Source organism: Dreissena polymorpha, unplaced genomic scaffold (assembly GCF_020536995.1).
Source record: "Dreissena polymorpha isolate Duluth1 unplaced genomic scaffold, UMN_Dpol_1.0 chrUn027, whole genome shotgun sequence".
NCBI lineage: Eukaryota > Metazoa > Mollusca > Bivalvia > Myida > Dreissenidae > Dreissena > Dreissena polymorpha.
In genome coordinates, this window is record NW_026273341.1 from 282,153 (window position 1) to 302,251 (window position 20,099).

The window sequence follows — 20,099 nt, forward strand, 5'->3', positions numbered from 1 at the left end:
ACTACACTTCTAAAGATTACGAACGCAATTTATATATAAATATATATATATATATATATATATATATATATATATATATATATATATATATATATATATATATATATATATATATATATATATGCCTTCGGGATGGATATAACTTATATTTTATATTTTTTCACAATATATTAATGGTCTCCCATTTTTTTATGTTTTGTGTATCAAATTCATATAAGTAATTTTGCTAGCGTTCTAATTTCGTTCTTCATTTATTCGCACTTCTTGTGTTACAAAAAACGTAATACTTATAAGCATTCAAAGAACACGCTTCATATAATGTTTTCTACCAAATATGTTATAATTCTAGTTGATGACAAACGCTGCAATCGAAAAGGTGTGCTTATCAATGCCGTATTCCAATTATTCATTTCAATTCTCTGAAAATTGTTTCCCAGAAAATTGTTACGTGATTTTCAATCCATTTTCCAGCTTATCTAAATCATTTGTCGCCACTTTATTTTAAGGCATGTCTCAATTGTCTGCGAAATCGCTTGTCTGATTAACTATATCGTGCTAGCCAATGAAAGAACCCCAGTTTCGCAAAATTTCCCCAGATAATACAATTGCTTCATTGTGGAATATACAATACAACATAAATTCGTATCTTGTAGAAAATTTTATTTTTTTCTTCTGCATGATCTGCCTTAACAATGGAAAGAGCCCCAATGATTAGAGCGTCTATGTTCGTTTAGTCAAACCCGTGGAGATGTATGTAAAGATATTTTAAACTCTAAAATGCTGAGCTTTATACCGATGATTTATATTTTGATTAACAACACCTTTGAGTTTAACTTTAAAATTCAATGTAGCATGTAGCACACACAAATGTACAGCTTGGTACGCGAATAATTCTAATAATAATTAAAGTATCGTTGGTGAAAAAATATCACAGCGGTTCTTCATCCGCCAATAAAACGACATACATCGACGTGTTTGTTCAGGTATTTCGATGACAGAGAACTCTTATAACTAGCAAATCGTCGTTTTATGATATGCTGCTGTACATCGCGTGTTGATATAACCCAACACAAAACAAAATCTGATACTACAAATATACATTTTTAAAATGTATTTCAATTTTAAGTGGTTATGATTTTATTTTTTTTATTTTTTGTAAACATTTTATTTAAGCTCGATTAAATAACAAGCCTAAGCTTATATGAAACGCTCTCGAGTCCGTTTCATTGGTGTCTACGGGGGAGATCTAAAGAACGCTCCCACAGTGGGGAGCGAACCCATGACCTCCCGATCGCAAGGCGGACATTATATCCATTATGCCACGTTGATCTTATGAATTTGACTTTATAACTCAAAGTGTCGACGTCCAAAATGTATGTTTCACATGGCAATTAGAGATACTCCTTTTCTCAATGTGGCTAGTGCAATATTTATGAAAACCAAACTCCCTCAACGGGTATAAACATTTTGAGAAGTGTACGTCAGTATTAATGAATTAATTATTTAAATACTACATGTGTTTATGCCATTTCCCTAATCAGATCAAATAATTATCAAATCTGCGACATCTTTAAAGTAATTGCTCGTTTAAAATATATTTCATTAAAACAAACATTTAAACTGCAGTTTTAAAATCCAAGCTACGGAAGACTAGAAAAAAATCGGGACAATATTTTTATAAAAATTACAACTTATTGTTTTGTATTGGAGGCTTTTTAGCTTGTTAAATATATTTTTTATTTAATTTATGTTAATATATATATATATATGTTTTCGATTTAATGTCAAATGTTAATAAATGTTTCTAGACGTGTAAATGGCGTTTGTCCGCTCTGTAACACACTGCAATATGGCAATGCTTTATTCGTAACTACTTATTGCAAATTTAGTTAATTAAACTGTTTTATTATTTAGTAACATGCATGTATTCAAGCTTTGTAATATATTGCTAGATATTACTTTGTATTTTATATAACTTATAGACCATGTGTCGTGGATTTGTTTATAGTATAGAGCTAACTCAAGTCGAATTTTATCCGTGAACGAGATAGACTTGTATGGGTCGATTTTATGTGACTATAGACGCCAATGCATATACAACCTACGGCGCGTTTCAATAGCCAACTAGTGTGACAATAGACACACAAATAAGGAAAGTTATGGTTCTATATAAATTGAATTAGCTTAAGTATCAAATCTACACAAATATCGATTAATTTGAATGTTTGTGAACTTAACTTAAAATATATAAATTTTTAAACCGGTGGGTTTTGTTTTTATATGTATTTATTGATTCAATAAAAGCATTGACCTCGCTTACGTGACCGTGATGTATTATTTTATTTGCATTGGCTTGCTTTTGTTATAATTTATTTTAGCAGACATGAACGTTTTTTTGCATTGCTGTGTAGGTGTCGGCGCTAGCTTAAGTGGAAATCGGAGTACACGTAAATAAAAAAAAACACATGGTAGATACAATAACCACTTCTGAAACAAATACTTCGTATACTGAAAGTCAAACACAATTAATGCTGTATACAATGTACCGGACATGCTTGAATGACTAGATGCATTTTACAATAAGTATACATCTATTTCAAGAATGGTGTATAGTTGATTTTTCACGATTTTTTCACTTGTAATACATCCTTTTGAAATGATTTTGCAATGTTTATCAATTTGAATAACATGCTATGAGGTTAATTTATATGAACATGTTGGACGAAGTGTAAGGTTCACGACGCCGTCCTATAAACGCCAAATTGTTTGATTTGATAACTCTAAAGTTGCAGTCATATATCCATCGGTCCTTCAAATAGTTATGGTCATTATGACTCAATCACATCAGGAACATCGCTGTTGATTTCAAACCATATACTTTTTCGATGCATTACCCATGTGTGGTTTATGAAATGTTTTATAATGCAACATTTGTGAGTTATTTTCCGACCGAATATTTCTGCATTCGGGTTCATGAACGCTTTCTAGTTAATTAGTAACATATTTAAAAAAAAATAGCAAACAATGACACCACCTTGGAATGAGCAATTCAAGCATTGGCGATTTATGCCGGTTTAAGAGCTTGACAAACTCACACTTAACTAATAATACATCACAAACTAAACATACGCCTAAAGAGACCTCAACCAAATTATACATATTCAGACAGAAACTGACAACGTGACAGCAAAAAGTGACGTGTTGATACCGCACCCGCGGTTTAGTGGAATATCGCCCACACACGAAGCTAGGACCGAATTTGATCCTAGCTGTGTTATGTCTATTATTTCGATTAATGGGATCGATTCTAGAATATGCAACGTTCATGACATGCGATCCCAAATGTGTTAAATTACATCCGTCTTTTGCGATAATATAGTGTCATAAATATCACTGCCATACTGGAGAAATGTCATTGTTTTTCGAGCACACGTTCATAAAATTTATTTAAATGTATTATTTCAGCCATAAAGCTATATTTAGCTCTTTCATTGACATACACATTAATGCTTCAGTCTCTCAAGAGAAATTACCTTGCATGATGAATATTTCATAAATAATAATAATTGTATGTAGATATACAGTTATATTGTTCTATACAACGCATGTCAAACTACTTTCAGTCTACAGTTTTAGTCTGATAAATCTAAGAGAAATTAAAAACTTTCCAATTATATTTTTGATAATGATTTTAGAAAAATCAAGTGCAGTCAATATCGTAAGCGAATCAAATGTTAAAACATTCTACCTCAAATATGACAATTATGTCAACGGTATATTCGTAATATGGACCACGTGTTTGTGTGCAGTGCACGGTTTGTGGTTTATAATGTGCGCAATCACGTTAGCATCTCAATATAGAACCACATTTACTGATATGATGAAACAGCATACCATTAAACAGACGGTAAAGGGGTGGGCAAGCGTATAGGGGAGCTGACTGGGTTTAAGTGAGGGTAGTTGAAACTGACTTCCACAATTACCGTAGTCATGATTTTTTCAAAGGAGTAGCGTGTATTTTAAACATGTAAGCCAATTTATATTTATATAAAGCTCTCTGGTGTGTGTTCGTTATTCGGAGTTTTATCTGAAGATTGTTGACGTCGGAATTAAACAGTTATTGAAGGAAAAACGTCCAAACATTTATTGTTTATTACTTGACCTTTGATATTTTGGATACACGAATATCATGTTTTCCGCTTGTTAACAGTAAAATATTACATAAATCACGACTATTTTAGTTTATCGATGCGTTTTTATTTCGATTAATTTATTTAATGCCGTATTATAATGGTTTGACCCAACTATTTGGAACTGACTTTCTTTTAAGCATAGGTTGGTACCTGATTTTCAAACGACAAACACGGCTCACACCTATGTTAGAAGTTTTAAACGAAATAAATGTCGTGAATGAAATCTGCAGTGTTGCGAATGTTGTGAAGAATTTGTTCTCATAAGAGGTCAAGATTTTACAATTGTAATTATTTTTGCAGTTGATCTAGTATATAGTATATGATTAATTGCGTAGTTTTAAGTCAGTAGCTCAAAGTTGACACACAAATTGATTTGAATATGTTCGTACATACTTAACGCTTACAACTAGTGTGCGTAATATAAGACATTTGACGGTATTATATACAAAGTTTTTACATGTTATTATGACACATATGAACATATTTATTGAATATGGCTAAAATAGAATTCTGGGCTAACTACACGGAATACTATTCTTACTATTTGCAGGTAACCACACGCTAGTTGTAGACGTTTAGGATACCAAGATTAAACAATAGTGGGTACCGCTCTAGAAAGCGGAATGAACATGAAGACCACCCATTAAAAACAGATAACATCTAAGAACCACGCCAGTTAAACACCGAAAACAATGACTTACACGTGCAATATAAGTGTACTGAAAAAAATAAAAGGGTATAGCCGGGTTTGGTACTATTACATGGTTGATTTGGCGATTTGGAATACCTGACGCGAGCTAGCTAAGAAGATGCATATCAGTGGATAGTTTTTAAATTCCAAACTTAAATATTAAATGTTTGTTGAAAATAAATAATGATATTTAACGATTCTTGCCGCAATGATACGGATGCTTGTATACAATTTTAATGTGATACATTTTAGACGACATACTTGTAAACAAGTTATGTTGTTGTTGAATATATCATAGACACGAAAAGTGAGCCTGTAGTGGATAGAAAGATTTTGCACATGCAATACACGATATGATTTTAGAAGGAGTGATAAATATATACATGTTTTTCTCTTTTATACTTATATGAATACATAATACTCAATTTTTTAATTCCTTATTGCATATTCTGCATCGAAAGATGCGCTTATTACCGTCCTCTGAGACCTGCGCCATCTAAACAACGGTAAATTGAATGGTCAATCAAGAGTTCATTTCGGAATAAGTTCGACACGTCATCAAATTTATAAAATGTATAAAATATTACTGAAAAGGGCTGATAAACCTTCTTTTATCTCGTATATCCGCCAACCCACAATCCATCCTCTTGCAATTAGGGGAATTGATAAAGTCGGTAGACAGGTTTTTCGTACAGCATTATTATAATGCTACAGTAAGTAGCGGGATAAAGAAAACACTTATATTGCACCACATAACATACAATAAAACTATAATATGGAAGATACATATTGTCTTTATTAAAGGTTGGTAGGTTTTCGTGTCAAATTCTTTAACATATGAAACAGCTGTTTGTCATTTGAAAAGCAGGTACTAAAATGTGCTTAAATGAAATTCAGCTCCAAAGGGGGGGGGGGGAATATATACCGGCGATTAATTAATTTTTAGAGATAAAACCAATTTGAGAAAATAACTTAATAGTAATTTTTGCTTTGTTTTACAATACACATACGCACATACTTTGTATTATAAAGGAAAATGACTTAAGTACATTAAATTACTCAAAGGTCACGTAAGTAAAACAACACATTTGTGGACGATTTTCATACAGTATTTTTTTAATTCCGACGTCTACGATCTTGCAACAAACACGGAGGAAAGCTCACACCGCAGAGCCGAAAGGAGTATTCATTTTAAAGGAGTATTCATTTTAAAGGAATATTCATTTTAAAGGAGTATTCATTTTAAAGGAGTATTCATTTTAAAGGAGCATTCATTTTAAAGGAGTATTCATTTTAAAGGAGTATTCATTTAAAAGAAATATAAATATGAAGTGGCTAACCAAGTGAAAATGAGAGTAACTCCTTAGCGACAATCATCAAAACGAAACCACTTCCGAAGTCAGTTCAAACTATCCTCATTTAAACACAATCAGGTCCCCCTACGGATTATAATAAACATTGCACATACGCATTGAACCAATAATCATAGTAAGTGTTGTGTTCTTTGGGTACATACAACGTATTTAAAGTAGTTAAAGTTTATTATGCATGTATGTATTATATTTCTTCAAGCTTGATTATCACCCGCATGTTGTTTTTACGAACTACTTATGATATATTCAAAATAAATAAGCGGTAGCCAGATATATAATTAATATGAAACAAATATTATGTGATATTACGAAAAAATTGGTCTCGCAATTTTATTTTAGCTTTTCGTCTAAGAAATACCTAATAGTTTGTGTAACTTGCCGGGAATTTCGTTGACTCCCTCTTCAACACGACCCTCGTTCTTTCTCACCTATTCCAACGTAACTTAAAAGGTAACTTCTCTTTAACTATTATATGCTATGTTATAAATAAGGTTGATTTATTACGTGGTTGCGTTTTGACGGGTTCGACAGTTTCAAACACGACAACACGTCAAAATGGTAAGCATACCCACGAGATCGACTGAATGGGTGATTAAGGTAATAAGTATCGTATCGGCGCCCATTTTGTCGTTCTGGCAGGTATATTTGTCGATGCAACAAAGATATACTTGCTGCATAAATATGCCTACTTGCTTCATAGAAAAACACCCACTCGCTATCTGAATGAAACAAATAATGTTAAATTTAACAAAACTATGAAGACGAAACATTTAACGAAACTTCACACTTTTAAATATGACTGTGTCATTTAAAAACAATGTCGAGTTGTTTTCTGCGTGAAGGAAATTTAAAAATTTTCGGTTGGCTAGATGTGTAAAGAAATTGGGAGTATCGTCTTGGATGCGACTGTTATATGTGAACGGTTTATAATTGAGTTTTAAAAGAAGCATGATCTTATCTCTATCGAAGCCGACTGATAAAACTGGTAACATACACTTTTTGTTCATTTATTCCAATATATAAATAAGAATATGCAAACAGGATTGCACCTAAAACTGCACGATGTATAATGCACTCTTTTAATCTATATAATGTATAGGACTCATATTGAATCAATTAACAACGGCTTCGTCTCAAAGCCTGTATTGGTGTTCAAATTGAGTTATGTTGCCTGCTAAGCCGATCCCATTCTAAACATTCGTGAAACATTAATACATAATGCGACATATGCAACTAAAGTCCAAGCATATGTTTAAGTATTAATCTATGTTTGAACAGTGATGTTTCACTTTTCAAGTTTTAAGCTATGCGGAAGGTATTCAGGTTTTGCAGATACAGTCTGTGTGATAGCTAGTGGTTCAAAATATACTTCGCAAAGTGCCGAACAAAGCATATGGCACATTATTATTGTGTCAGATTTATGTTCATATTAGAAAGGTAAAACGTCTGTCGCATAAGCAATATTGTCGTGACAAAATGATCCTGTATTATGAATATGGATAGTGTGCGATTACCATATAGTTTGACACAAGACGCATTCACTAGACAACGGACAAAACAGACACGCAATACATGACTCACTCCTTAAGTTCTGATGGCCTTGTTTAACAAACGCGCTATGGGCAAGACGAAATTGGATGTGTATTCTAGAAAGGTCTTAAATTAGTTGTGTTCCAGACAGATCTTTAAATTGTCATCACTTTAATCAGACGAAATATCTTTCCTAAACATGCAACTAGATGAAATAAAGTATTTTCAAACGCAATCAATATTGCACAATATATGCGGATAAACGTGTTGAAATAATGAATTAAATGTTTTTAAACCTTGTTTAAACACACTTAAAACCAATCCATGTATTAATTACAACATATCTAATAGTCACATACAAAGTCATTTCACGTAGAAAATGGTCTGCATAAATTTCATTTAACTTTTTTCTTCAGAGGCATCACCGACTATCACCTGTATATAATCTATTGAATAATAATGCAGTAATGTTAAATTTCAAAAAGTTCATTTAAAGTCTGGCCGCTAAGATATCCATTAAAACGATTTCAACGAAACCCTTGTAGTATATTTAAAGACTGTGGCTTAAAGCCTGTGTGAGGTCATTATTGTCTATCCAGTCGTTTGTCTGTTAAGCGACATATCTCAAGGATGTGGATGTTCACATTGACTCCACTATTAATTTGCACAATGTGAGACTGATGATCACAGATTTCGCCTTTCATCTTTGGAGATGTATCCATCACCTGTAATGCATCGCAATTTACTTAGAGGTAATATACGATAATGTTCTTTTTCTAAAATATATAACTTTATTATGCAATACATATAAATTAATGTGTTATTGAGAATTAAATTAGAAAACATTATTAAGTCTTAAACATATAAAATAAACTTATTTACGATCCACTCGTAATTTTAAACAATTTACAAATGCATGTGTATTATGTCCAATTCTCATTCTTGGCAGTTCGTTATTTATCTAATAACATTTTTTGTCGCTTTAGCAAGCAATCTATTCAATATCGATTCTATAAGCGCTTAATGAATACTACCTGATATTTATGTTCCGGAAATCAGTGTTAACATGTTCCAGCCCCAACAAGCGGTATACTAAACATTATAATACGGGATACATTCCAACGTCATCGCATATAAATAGTATGCAAGGATGAGTGGATCGACTTTAAAAATGATATACCAAACTGAGGTACAATAATATATACTATATTATACTTATTCGTGATGTGCACGCCATCGTCACTATTTCAATTATTTCAATAACTTAATAGTCCTATAAAAGAATCATTCACATGCACCAGCCGAATTTAGATATGTTCTCGTTCAAAGATTCCCAGTTGTCATGTTATTTAAACAAAGATCGCCCATGACGGATTTATCGCAATTCATGTATCAACTATACTTACCGTCTGTGTCGAATATTTCCTTCACCCATTCATCAAGTGTGCCATCGCGTTTATCACAGAGATCAAGAATAAACTGGATCTTCAGCCTGTCTAAATGTGTAAGAATTATTATACGAAAATATTCTATTAGTACATTTTCTAAACAAACCTTTTACTGCTTAACTAAACTGGTAAAACGTATAAGTTGTATTCTTACAATATGTGCTAATTATATGGTTCTATTTTCCATAATAAATAATTGTGTTTGACAATTGGTTAGTTAGTTTTATTTATTTAAACAAGTCAAGCAATTAATAGTTCAATATAATCAATTGAATACAATATCGTAACATATTAATATAAATACTACGATATAACTAACATTCTAACTTCAAATTTGAATGGCTGCATTAATCACATATCTAACTAATATTATGACATGATGCATACACAGGATAACCCGTAAAGCCTAGACATGTTAAAATGAATAAGCTTATTTCCAACGGGCCCCTCGGTTTTATCAAACATATCATATAAACGGCTATAAATATATAGGTTTTTTTGGTTCTTAATATAAAATCGAAATGATCTTACAGATTGTTTCTTTTACATATTAAGTGAATCTTTCAAAGGTTGACATTATAATGCACAGACACAAACAAATTAACATAAACATAAGGAATTTCATAAAATAAAACCAATCTAAAAGTAAAATTACGTGGAATTCTCGTCTACCTTCATAATAGCACATGCTATTAATCTTTATTATGCATGAATAATATTTGCATGAAAAAAGTATTGTAAGTCGTTTCATTATATATAAAAATATCAGGAATAAAATAGTGTCTGCTGGTCTTTAAGGAACTAAAGCATTAAACGTTATAACTTATATACCCGGAACGTCGGTTAAATGGTGTTCAAGCGCTTTAAAAAACTGTATTTTCCCAGTTGGATGTTTGCAGAGGGCGTGCGTTGCAAAGTGATACACAGTTCTGAAAATACAACGATCTTTAATAATAGTGCAATAGACGTTTTACATTTCTAACATACTTTTCTGTTTATTTTGACTGAGGTAAACTTAAATAGTTTAGCTTCATATTTGCATTGAACTGTTTGTATTATATATTGATTTCACTATAGATACTGTCATAAAAACCATACATAACGCAATGCAGTTTTATAGATGTGACACAATGAGAACCAACTATAAATGCAGATTATGTGATTTTGCAACGTGTTTTGATTTATGTCTTTTTTTATTACAAAAAGTATCTCGCCGGATTATCAGCGAATGTTCTCACATGGGTATTTTGTCAATCAAAATATGCGTTCATATCGCGCATGTTCTGACAAAAATGCCACTCACAATATATATGTATTATATATAGTTTAATGTCTACTTACGGTTTTTTAGTGTCGTCATATTGTCTGATTATATCCCTATATTCATTTAGCAAAACATTGTTATTTACATCGTCATTTACAGACATCATCCCTTGGTCCTGAATTGCGCAAACAGTAAACCTCGCCAGGACAATGGCGCCTAAATATATCAGCGAATTCCACATGTCTCTTGTTCTTATCAAGGTAACTAAACGGAAAAAAACAACTGAGTATTAATGTTATAATGAAGATATAAGTCCATGAAGGAAAAATTGTGTCATCGAAAAATTCAATTTTAATTTTTTTTTAATGTGTATTTCTGCTCAGTGTTTATAGTGTTTCAATTTATATTCAAAACGAATCTTAATCATACAAATAAATTAATTGGCGATAAACATGTACAGTCCGCTGAGATGACCAACTAATTGTATCCAGTCAGTCCACTTATTCAATCACTCCGGTCACTTGCAAATGACCCATATCGGAGATGCTGTATGCTTTTGCTGATAGACAAACCAGAGAAATGTTACCATTGGCCAACGTATATTGGATCAAAGCAGCAGTAAAGTTAGAACGTGAGAATATGACGGGTTGATAATGCAAACGACTCATATCATACATATGAAAGAACCACTAATAATATTTAATTATATATAACATATTTGCAAACATTCGTGAAATGGTTTAACTGAAACTTTCTTCTTAAATACCTACAAAAAGGTGTTTATTTAAAGGAATAATTTAATTAATATAATTTTGCACCATAAGCATCACGTAGCATCAAACGTATTTGATACGCATTCATATAACATATTGCTCATATAAATAGTAACACATTTGAGACGCGAGCGGGTGGTTATTCGTATTAGAAGGACCTAAATGATCATATTGGCCCATGGGCCGATTTTGTTATATCTAAAAATAATCTGATCGCGCGGCTTCAGCTGAATCTTCAGTTTAAGCCAACGTTGCAATATCGATTGTTACTGTATGGTATATTAGATTGACTACATTGTTCGAGCTTTAACAGGTGTCATAAAGTTAGTATATGACACGCTCACCTCAATTACAACTTAAATCCAGTGTTTAGATCTATAACCTATATTTTAGTGAAGAAATAACATAGGATGACATGGAATATAAACGATAACACACGACAGAGCTTGACCGGACGTATATTGTCGGCCCTAGCTGCTTATTCGCCTAAGGGCCGTTATGACCATAGCGGGTCGATTATTGACATCCGGCCCAACTTTTCCGTGTGCTTTAGTCTAAATACACAGAAATCCCTTGGTGTCTTAATTTTAGACAATATGTATGTTAATGATGCATTGTCACCATGTATTAATAACGTGTTGTCTGAAAGCATCGTGAGTTTCTATATTTGCCATACCCATTGCCGTATTCATTATTCGGTTTTAATGTTCTCTTTAAAAACGGTCATGTGGTTGAGATCTCTTTCGACTGTAATTCAACTTCAGCCAACTAATTTAACACCAATAATAACGACTTCATCCTGAATAACACTACAGTAAGCATTCCTACAATATCGAGTGTAAATGATATCGTTTAGCACCTTGTTGTCTTTATTGAATAGGAAAAATGAATGACCGAACATAACTGTCGTTGAAATGCATTGGAGCTATGATTTTATTGAATTGAATTCATTTTTGTTATTCATATTAACGTATTATAATGTAAACAGTTAATTTCCATAAGAGCTGCGCATCATTCTTACATTCCACCGATGTAATGTATTTTCCATAAACTTTGTAGGAGTTTGATTAATTACCTCTCCCACGAATATGTACTAAATGTTCATTCACTATCACAAAAACAAGATTTATTTAATGTCAGGTTTCTATCATCATCTACCCATTTTTCGGCACCTGATAAAGCTCTTGGTGATACTTGTAAATCTGTATGTGTCTATGATAATGTGATAATACAATCGGTATGGACTTTAAAAAAACAAGAAAATTAAATCCTGTCAAACTATGATACCCACTAACGACATTAAATATGTTCGTTTTTACGAATTACGGTCATGCAAAAGAAGTGCGGCTCATTACGTCTACTCGCATAATGTAATATATATATTTTGTTATCTTTGAAATCTGACTTAAAAATAATACACATTTTCGCACATTTTTCTTTAAACGAAAACAATTTTAAGTTTTTAATTATTATCTATAAAAATATCGTAGAGACTTGGTGCGTGTGTCACTGGGCGATCATATTTCAAAGTGAGCGTGATCAATATTATCAAGGTAGAAATATCATACAGCCTTAGTAAACATATGAAAATATCGCGATGGCAACGTAAGCATCACTTATTCATTTGGGCATGTCATTCAGCGGTTAAGTTATTTAAATGCGATGTATATACCCTACAGTAATTTATTTTAATAATTGCAAAACAATATTTGCACAGAACATGTCGTCTACAGACGTTAACATTCGCAATGATACGTTTTAACATTAACAGAGCAGATCATATTTCATGTTTTATATATCTTTCATAGACGAGCAGAGCAATGTTTGCAAAATGTGTTGTCTTTATGGCCTTTAAGGGTCCCGTTTCCTTGGTGTTAAATGTTTTTACTCCATATAAATCTGCGGCAGTAAAACACGTTCGTACATTTTCCATTTTAATTTCGCTGAACAAGAATCTATAACATTGCGCTATTGTCAATACCATTATTAAGACTTGCCTACGTAAACATAAACTACATACAAAACAACGTATGTGCATTCTAAACATAGCAATATATCGCCCTCTGATAAAACACCCAGCTCTCCTTTCAAGGTTGAATTTCAGCCGAAATAATAACGGCAACAACACAGCATTAAACGCTAATTGAATGATATATATTCTTAATTATTATAATCATGTTAGTATACTATGTCCATATTTTAAACACACCCTTTCTAATTTGGCAATACCAGCTTTACTACGAATGCCTATGTAAACCACGACATATATATCCCAACAAAACGAATATATGTTTATGAAGATTGTAGTGAATATATTTTTTTACTTATTTGAAGTATATGTACCACCTTGTGACTGAATCTCAATATATAAAAGATATATTCATGAAGAATAAAAATGAAAACACACAGTGGAAACTCGTGTGCTGTGTCTACGTTCAACCACCCACGCGCCCATAGCACACACTAAAACAGATATTGGTTCGCAAGTTTAAGTTTACATTTAATCAATCAGTCGGCATTTCGCAAAATTTAAACATGTAAATATAATAGTGTACCGCATGTAAAATTTCACAAAATTCGACCTACAGTACATCGTCATTAACTCTATTAACGTGTTCAGGTCTGGCGTAGAATGACGGCATAGGATTATACTTCGTTGCCTGTTACGCTCGTTTCATTTCCCAGACGCTCTGCAGCCAATTGTATAAACAATTTAACCACAAGGTAACCGCACAATCTCGGTAACCCCTATGGTTACCGCGTCTCGGCGGTTTGTATAAAAAACGACGTTGACGTTAATCGCCCTATTACCGCGGTTATTTTTAACTCACCTCTACGAGCTGGGTTAGATGCTGGTTACCACACGGACTACTGACCAACATGGCGGAGGTTCTCTTTTTTAGACACAGACAATAGCGACGATTTCGACGATTTGACTTACAAACGAATGGACTTGATGACGACGAACTGTGCCGAAGGTATAATTTTCTGCCCAGAGCCTAGACAGACGTGTCGACCTCTTGGACCCTATTTTACGACGACAGACGCGACGAAACAGGTCTTTGTCAACACGACAGAAGTTACTTATAACTCTTCGATTCTTGGCTACTGGGAATTTTCTTCAGGTTATCGGCGACACCTTCGGCGTTGACATAGCTACTGTTTCTCGGGTTATTACCGCTGTCGTTGACGCTATTTTCGAACTGAAGGACCGTTTCATTAAATTTCCGACCAGCGACGAAGACCGACGCCGAGCGACTAATGACTTCTTCCGGGTTCGGGGATTGCCTTGCGTCATTGGTTGTATAGACGGAACCCACATCCGTCTTCTTTCACCCGGGCAGCCCGACGAAGCAGCGTACGTCAACAGGGAACACTATCACTCGATCAACGTACAGGCAACTTGTGATAGAGACGGTAAGCCTATTTGTATCATAGATCTCCAGGAAAAACTGCGTTAATGTTTAAATTATTCTTATTCAAAACACGGAGTTCATATTTCATTATTTTAATGATGTTCACAAGGCAAACATTTCGTCTTAATATATTAAACAATCCACCATAAAACGAAATGATCGCATCATTTGTCAATAAGAAATCATACTATTCACTTTGAACATAAATGACTGCTGTCCATGTGCACATCCACGTTTATTTAACTCCGTTTCCTTTCCTATACAAATGCGACTATATCTGCAACTTAACGTGTGTACACTGGCTAAATCCACTTAGTTTTCTCTGAATGCATATTCAAAAATATGTACAACACAGTTCGTGTACATTGTAATTTTGGACATTGAGGTTCCCTATGCGGTACCTACTGAAAAATCTTTTACTGACCCATATGTATAATGTTTAAATATTGAAAGCTAAGGTTTAGTTTGATAATTTGATTGTTTATTATCAGTGGAGGTAGATATTACTGTAGTGTTGTGTGTAAATGAATAGTTGAACGTAACCTGTGGTGTTTTGTACGACTAAGAGTTTTGGTAATGAACGCTTTCTGGTAGCATGGTCTTGTTGTCTTTAAACCCGTAATTGGCCATTTATAACGTGCTTGTTCGAGCTACAACACTAAACTGGCGACGAGGATGGCCAACCTTCCTCCATTTCCTTCGTTCAACATCCATGACAGCGGCGACACGTCAAATTCTTCGTCAAATTCAGCCGGCGTACGGTGGCGTAAGTGGACGGAAAAATTAGACAATTTAATCTGTGCACTGGACATTGATATTGACAAGCGCAAAAAGGCTCTCCTTCTGCATTACTGTGGCGAAGAGTGTTTCGACATATATGACTCGTTCACTGATGAACAAAAAGGGGTAGGTTCTACTAAAACTGTACAGAATGAAAACGGTGATAACATAGAAACCCCTGACGAATATGGAAAATGGTGTTCCTCATTCAAAAACTATTTCACTCCGAAACAGAATCTTACCTACGAAATCTATAAGTTTAGGCAGTCGAAACAAGAATCTGGTGAGTCGATCGACACCTTTTACACAAGGCTAAGAACCCTTGCAGCGACATGTGAATTTCACAACAAGGACACTGAGATCCTTAACCAAGTTATACAAGGATGCACGTCTACACGCATCAGACGTCGAGCTCTGCGAGATAACTTTACTCTTGACAGACTTATTGAAGAGGCTCGCGCATTGGAGGTTTCCGAGGTTAGAGCGTCTGACATGGAGGGACGGCAAGCAGCTAACGCTAACGCTATCCACACTATCCCTGGTGGTTCGCGTGGTCGTGGTGTATCTTCGCGTGGTCGTGGTGTGTCTTCGCGTGGTCGTGGTGTGTCTTCGAGTGGTCGTAGTGTATCTTCACGAGGTCGTAGTTCCTACAACAACCCATCCCAGGCATCAAGAACTGGCACTGACTGTCGTAACTGTGGTGGCAAACATGTAGACCGGAAGTGTCCGGCATTTGGGAAGAAGTGTCATCATTGTGGCAAATTAAATCATTTTCAAACAGTTTGCAGATCAAGATTACAACATGTGAACTATACAGAAGCCAGTACTTCAGAAGCTACACAAAATAGTTCTAGTGATGAATCTGTATTTAACCTTTGTTGTACAAATTCTAGCATACCCTCTGTTTGTGTTAATATTTTTAACAGTGATGTTAAATTTTTGATTGATACTGGTTCTAGTGTAAATATAATGAATGAAAATATTTACAATAACATGGGCAGCAAACCTTCTCTTCAACAGCCTGTACCATTGATTTTTGCATACGGTGCATCTCAACCTTTAGATGTTAAGGGTTATTTTAGAACAACCATCAATTATAAGGGTAAAACAGTTACTGCTGACATGTATGTTGTAGGTAACACTGACTCTGGGCAGTCCAGCTGTCTCCTTGGGGCCAAAACTGCTCAAGCTCTGGATATTGTTCAGTTTGCATTTTCTTCGTTTGCAGCTTCAAGTTCTATTCCAGATCAGTACCCTTCTCTGTTTGATGGCAAGATGGGCAAGATAGAGGGCATCTCTGTGAAACTGCACATTGATCATGATGTTCCCCCAGTGACACAGCGTCATAGGCGAATTCCATTCCATGTACGCAAAGATGTTGAGGCTGAACTCAAGCGTCTTGAAGACCTTGATGTTATTGAGCCTATTTCAGGTCCCACACCCTGGGTAAGCCCCGTTGTAGTTGTCCCCAAAAAGTCAAAAGGTGTTCGTGTTTGCATTGACATGCGTGAGGCTAACAAGGCTATCTCTAGGGAGAAACACCCTATGCCAACTGTGGAAGAACTTATGTCAGATTTGAATAGTTCTACAGTATTCAGCAAACTTGATCTGTCCAACGCATATCACCAACTTGAACTTGATGAGTCCAGCAGGTACATCACTACTTTTGTCACTCATGTTGGTTTACGGCGCTACAAACGTCTATTGTTTGGTGTGAATGCTGCATCTGAAATTTTCCAGAAGACGGTTGCAGACCTCCTTGCTGACATCCCTGGTGCAAAGAACTTGGCAGACGACATCATTATTCATGGTAAATCTCAGTCAGATCATGATCGAGCACTTAGCCTTACATTGGAGCGACTGAACAGATGTGGTGCCAAACTCAACAGAGATAAATGTGTCTTTTCTGTAAACAAAATCTCTTTCTTTGGCCATGTTTTCAGCGATACAGGTGTTTCGGCTGATCCAGAAAAAATTAAGGCTATTGTAGGTCACTCAGCTCCTCAAAACCCAGCTGAAATAAGATCTTTCCTTGGCATGACGCAGTATGTTTCTCGATACATACCTCACTATGCAACCATGACTGAGCCACTCAGACGTCTCACTAGGCAAGATGTTCCTTGGGATTGGTCAAGTGATGCCCAAAATGCTTTTGATAGTTTGCGATCTGCTCTGTCTAGTACTAAGGTGATGGCTTACTTTGACCAGAACAAGTCAACTGAGGTTCTTGTTGATGCATCCCCTGTTGGAGTCGGAGCGATTCTCACTCAGGAAGGTAGAGTTATATGTTACGGAAGCCGTGCACTCACAGACGTGGAACAGCGATATTCACAAACAGATCGTGAGATGTTAGCTGTTGTTTATGGTGTTGAGCACTTCCATCTGTATCTCTTTGCTTCTGAATTCAAGGTGATCACAGATCACAAACCCCTTCTAGGTCTTGTGAACAGTCGTAAACCTGCTTCTGCGCGCATTGAGAGATGGCGTCTTCGGTTGATGCCGTATCAGTTCACACTCGAGTATCGTCCAGGTAAAGATGACCTGAATCCTGCTGACTATATGAGCAGGCACCCATTCACGAAGCCAAAACGTGATAATGCAGCTGAGGCTCATGTTGCTTTTATTGTCCAGAAGGCAGTACCGAAAGCTATGTCCTTACAGGAGATTCAAACCGCAACCAGAGAGGATGCTACACTGCAGAAAGTTATGACAGCCATTCAGTCCGGCAACTGGTCTAACTCCGATTGTACGTCCTTTGTCAGGTTTCGAGATGAGTTTTCGATAGTAGATGGTGTTATTTTGCGTGACCACCGCATTGTTGTTCCCACTTCCTTGCAGCAGCATGTTGTCGAAATTGCTCACCATATCCACCAAGGCATGGTTAAGACAAAGCAACTAGTTAGGGAGAAGGTGTGGTTCCCCGGCATTGATAAGATGGTTGAGGATGCGGTTAGATCTTGTATCCCATGTCAGGCTTCATATCCCGGTCCAAACAAACGAGAACCTATCTGTCCTACAAAGCTTCCTTCTAAGCCATGGGAAGAAGTTGCTGTTGACTTTGCAGGTCCTTTCCCATCTGGCCAATACTTGCTTGTTGTAATGGATGAACACAGCCGGTTCCCAGAAGTGGAGATTGTTTATTCGACAGCTGCCAGAGTTGTTGTACCTAGATTGAAGTCTATCTTTGCTCGACAAGGATTTCCCTCTGTCCTGAAGTCAGACAATGGTCCTCCATTTCAGGGACAGGAATTTGCAGAGTTTGCTTCTACTTGTGGGTTCAAACACCGAAGAATTACTCCTCTTTGGCCTGAGGCCAACGGAACTGTAGAAAGGTTTATGGCCACACTTAACAAGTTTGTTAGGGCTGCAGTTGCTGCGAACCGTGATTGGAGAGATGAACTTCATGATTTTCTAATGCACTATAGAGCAACTCCCCATGCATCCACTCAGATATCCCCCTTTGAAGCCCTTGTTGGGAGAAAGATGAGTATGGGACTACCTGAAATCTCAAAGCCTGTCTATCCTGTTTCTGTCTCTACTCGTTTGGCGATGAAACAGTATGCAGACAGCAGACGTCACACAAGTCCGTGTACATTGATAGCAGGTGACCAGGTGCTGGTCAAACAGCGTAAGGTTGACAAACTTACACCTCCATATAACCCTGACCCTTACACAGTCAAAGAGAGACGTGGAAGCATGGTTATCGCTGATAGGAATGGTCATACCATTACTCGCAATTCCTCACATTTCAGACCTGTTAATGCTAGTATTCCTGATCCTGATCCTGATCCTGAGGGTGAACCTGAAAGCATTGTTGAATGTCCAGTCCCTCAGTTACCTGACCTTGGTTCGAGTCAATCTGATTTGTCTCCTACAATGACTCCTGTTCCCTTGCGCAGAAATCCACCTAGAGCAGCGGGAATGCCTAAGAGACTCTGTGATTTTGAACTGACAAAGGTTAGCAGTGTCTGTTTTATTCAAGATCATGGTATTTGAAAAATCATTGGAAGTTTTGATATAAGTTTAATTTTTGTTTAAATTGTTAACATTGTTAAATGATTGTTTTATCAATGTAAAATAATAATCATTTTACGCCATGATCATTTATAGGCAATGACAAGCTATTAAACTTAAGACATTAGGATTAAGTTAATAACTTTATATTGTTGTATAATAATTAAACAAAGTATCAAAAGGATTTCCCATTAAGCATATGGCTGCTAATGTTTACTGTCTAGTCAAGTAATCTTTGATTATATGCCTGAACCATGAGTGTATGTTGAATGTGAGTTGTTTATTATTACCATTATGACTTACCTCCCACATAAATACTTATGCTTTGAACAATTGTGTGAAACTTTAGATTTCCTTGATATGTTTAAGTAAAGAAACTTTTATCAGAGTTATTATGAGAGTGGAGATTTGATTAATCTATAAGGACTGTGAAGTTTTGTGTTTTATTTACATGGACATTGAAACAAATTACTTTGATTACTTATTCTTTTAAAATGTTGCTCAGTAATTTGTTTAATTTAACTTTATGCAGTTTTTCTTTAAAGGTGGGGAGGAATGTAGTGTTGTGTGTAAATGAATAGTTGAATGTAACCTGTGGTGTTTTGTACGACTAAGAG

At 35.2% G+C, this 20,099-nt stretch overlaps 1 protein-coding gene across 1 annotated transcript; it reads right to left on the minus strand.

Annotated features, from left to right (window-relative positions):
* Positions 1-8,295: 8,295 nt before the first annotated feature.
* On the minus strand, positions 8,296-11,055 carry LOC127863691 (uncharacterized). Its single transcript, XM_052403302.1, has 4 exons — positions 10,577-11,055; positions 10,067-10,164; positions 9,194-9,283; positions 8,296-8,512 (listed from the first exon to the last, which is right to left on the minus strand). Exons 1-4 carry the CDS (start codon positions 10,738-10,740, stop codon positions 8,472-8,474), a joined length of 393 nt encoding a protein of 130 aa, XP_052259262.1. The 5' UTR covers positions 10,741-11,055; the 3' UTR covers positions 8,296-8,471.
* Between the last annotated feature and the right edge of the window lie 9,044 nt (positions 11,056-20,099).